The following is a 3,218-nucleotide window of genomic DNA, read 5'->3' as shown; positions in this document are numbered from 1 at the left end:
ACCTTTCTTGAGGACTTGCTTGCCCATTGCCCCCGCAAATCTAGGAATTGGGGCCCCAAGAAAGAAGTAAAGGTCATGGATGCATTGATCCCCAAAGCAGCCTCAGCGCCAGGTTTCCAGTAGCCAACGTGAGCCTCGGCTTCACCTGTTTATGTTTGGGATTCTAGTCAATGCCTCTCCTGTTCCTGAGTCTGCTTGAGAGTCAACCACCCCAGCTGATGCCTCGCCTGCTCCAGCAGTGACTGATCTGGCTGATTGGCTGCATTGGCAACCCAGCCGATTGCTGCTCCTGGTTGCAAGTCTTACATCCCTGCTGAACCACAACCGGACCACCAGATGGCCGTCTTCGCTGACATCCAGTCTTACCTCCAGCTGATCGGCTCTGGTTCTGTACACCAGTCGTCAGACTTTCCTGCGGCCTGCAACCAACCCGCAGCAGAATCGTCCTGTGCCAGCTCCCTTTACTAACCTCCAGTCTTGTTGCTGGTCTCCAGAGGGGATCTGCCATCGCCCTCCTGCTCAGTCTTCGGACCCATCTACAGCATCACCCTCCATCTTAACTTCCAGAGGTATACTGGTCATCCTCTTAAATGGTGCCGCCTGTCTTGTCATCCTCCAAATCAGTTCCACCTTTCTGCCCAGCCTCCAGGCCATCCGCCCAAGGTCTTTCGCTCCTGTTCCAGATAAAGACATTGGAAACAAGAGTCTACCCCAGACATTTCCAGTTCACCCTTACTATATGTTTGGGTTTACTATGTCTCCCTTGGAGTCTCTCCAGTATCCTGATGCAAGTCCCCACCAGTTATCACAGTTTGTTTAAGAAATTTGGTAGGAATGTTAAGCACCAGAAGGTCATAAGTGTCACACTATATTTATTAAGGTATTCAGAGACATGGGTGTGAAATGGTGTTGTACGACAGGATGGTTGCAAGTTGGGTACAAATGAATTCTCCTGTCCTCACCAAGTTTCCAGGATATATGACTGATGATACAACTACAAAGTTGATCAACTCTCTTTGGCCTTGTGTACTCTGGTACCAAGTACACCAATGAGCCCAAATGGTCGAGGCATATGGTGGCCCACCCTGAATACGGTTCTGCTGGAGGTTTCTTCTTGTTATTAGGGAGTTTTTCCTTCCCACTGTTGCTCATTGTGGAAACCGTTGGGTTTCTTTTCATGATAATCGGTCTTGACCTTACCTTGTAAAGTGCCTTGAGATAATGTTTATCATGATTTGGTGCTATACAAATGAAACTGAATTGAATTAGCTGATGCTCAGACGAACCCATGATTAGCACTGGTGTCAAGTAAGAAACCATCACTCAGGCCATTCAACCCAAACACAGTCTTTGGCCAAAACTATGGAGAAACCAAGTTGCACTGTATCTGTTGCCTTACATAAGACACTCTGTTTGCAGGGTGAATACTGCTGTTCATATACACAACCAGAACCAAAGGGAGCATCAGTTCGGTTCCACAGCTCATGCAGAGCATATGGGTGAGCCCAGTGGGTCTATCCTGTACCAACCCCACCCTGCCAGCACTGACATTCCACCTCATCATCATTGCACACTCTGATTTATGTATTTAGTTATTGTGATTGTTATTATGATCTAGAAAGGGTATCAAATTTCAAAGCGTTTGATGTCTTATACTCCATTAAAGAAAATTACATTTTAACTGACATTTGAAGTCCCTTTATTGCATTATACCCACACTGACATTTAAACCTACCTATTTAAACCAACTGTAGCGGCTTACTCTTGTTAAACATGGTATAGAGTGAGGCACAGCATCATTTTGAATGCATCTTGAGTTAATAGCTCAAATGATATTAACCGGGGATGACAGGAATATTGGTTTATTTTGAGTCATTTGGAAACAGTTTAAGTTGATTTTAAAACGATAGCATAATAATGGAGAAGGAAAAATGCAGCTGACCCAAGAAAATGAATGTTGTATCTGAGTTGTGAAGCAAAAGCAATATAAATACTGTCATTGATCAATTTGATAATTGGTGTGTGTCTTTCTGAAATGACTTAAAGCACTGAGTAAAGCAGCTATGCTACAGCTTTGTGTGAAAATATCCCTTTAGTGGCTCTGTTGATGTGTTGAATTGCGTCTTTCTACAAAGGGTTTCCTTAGATATACTATTAAATGTGTATTACATATTGATTAATTAACCCATTGCTCAATTCACAGATTATATGAAACAGGGAAATTGTCCATGGTGCTTATGACTCTCATCAGTGACACAGGGAAATAAAACCCTACTGTCATACCAAAAGCTGAATATGAGCCTTAGGACTACCAATGACTGAAAACATACAGGTTTTATATCTGCAGCAGCCAGTGAGTCATTTGTTATAGATTAATGTTTGATTTAAAATATCGATCATACAACTGATTTATAAAATTACATGAACAATGTGAGATTACTTTAACATGACACAGGTTATAGGAAACTGATGAGTATAGCAACATACAACGTTCCTGAAATAACAGTGTCAAATGTTGTTTGTTATGTTCATATACTGTAGAGTTGTAGATTGACAGGGGTATATTTTAATGTCTTGACTTTGTGAATTCACATATTGAACAACATGATTAAAAAGATGTTTTTATCAACATATAATTTACACTCACAGAACACTGTGACCTTATTCATTACTGTGTTCATAGAGCAGGTGTAATCTCAGTCACTCCACAGCCTCTCTACAGTACATTGGCCTCACGGGAGCCAGGCTGCAGAATCTGCAGAGTGACAACCAGTTTGATAACTTTTCTAAACCAGGGGTAAAACAAGGCGTAGATTATAGGGTTTAGACAGGAGTTCAAATAGAAGATATAGAGCACACAGGATGAAGATGAGTTATTGAGCAAGTCATCTCCTGCAAGAGAAATACCATAATATGGGCAGAAACACATTAGAAACACAACTACAAGAACACCAAGAGTCCTGGCTGCTTTCAACTCAGATTTCTTTGTGGTTACAGCCACTGAACGCTGCAGTGTGACAGCTGTAATGTGAGAGCGCATGGCACGAGCCTGAGACACAGCCACCACAAACACTCTCATGTACAGAACTATGATGACAGTGATGGGAAGAACAAAGGTCAAAACAAGGTCAACAGCTCCTGCAGTATGATCAATAACAATTACACATTCTCCATAACAGGAGTTATGTCTGTCTGGATGAGTCAGGTCATCCTTTGCA

The 3,218-nt window shown here is 42.2% G+C and overlaps 1 protein-coding gene across 2 annotated transcripts in view; it reads right to left on the bottom strand.

Annotated features, from left to right (window-relative positions):
* Positions 1–2,596: 2,596 nt before the first annotated feature.
* LOC111657065 (trace amine-associated receptor 13c-like) overlaps positions 2,597–3,218 on the bottom strand; it is a 9,610-nt gene continuing 8,988 nt past the window's right edge. Inside the window, exon 3 of one of the 2 annotated variants that reach the window (XM_087174756.1) lies at positions 2,597–2,725. In XM_087174756.1, coding sequence (XP_087030882.1) covers positions 2,697–2,725 — 29 coding nt within the window. In that variant the 3' untranslated portion in view covers positions 2,597–2,696. Of the gene's footprint in view, positions 3,187–3,218 lie in introns of both variants that reach the window. The other variant, XM_023409037.2, reaches the window with a different exon arrangement.

Source organism: Seriola lalandi, unplaced genomic scaffold (genome assembly GCF_002814215.2).
Source record: "Seriola lalandi dorsalis isolate HSWRI2012SDOR001 ecotype SW California unplaced genomic scaffold, Sedor1 jcf7180002054382, whole genome shotgun sequence".
In the NCBI taxonomy this organism is placed as follows: domain Eukaryota; kingdom Metazoa; phylum Chordata; class Actinopteri; order Carangiformes; family Carangidae; genus Seriola; species Seriola lalandi.
The sequence above is the reverse complement of the archived record's forward strand: the minus strand, read 5'-3'. Positions and strand labels throughout refer to the sequence as shown.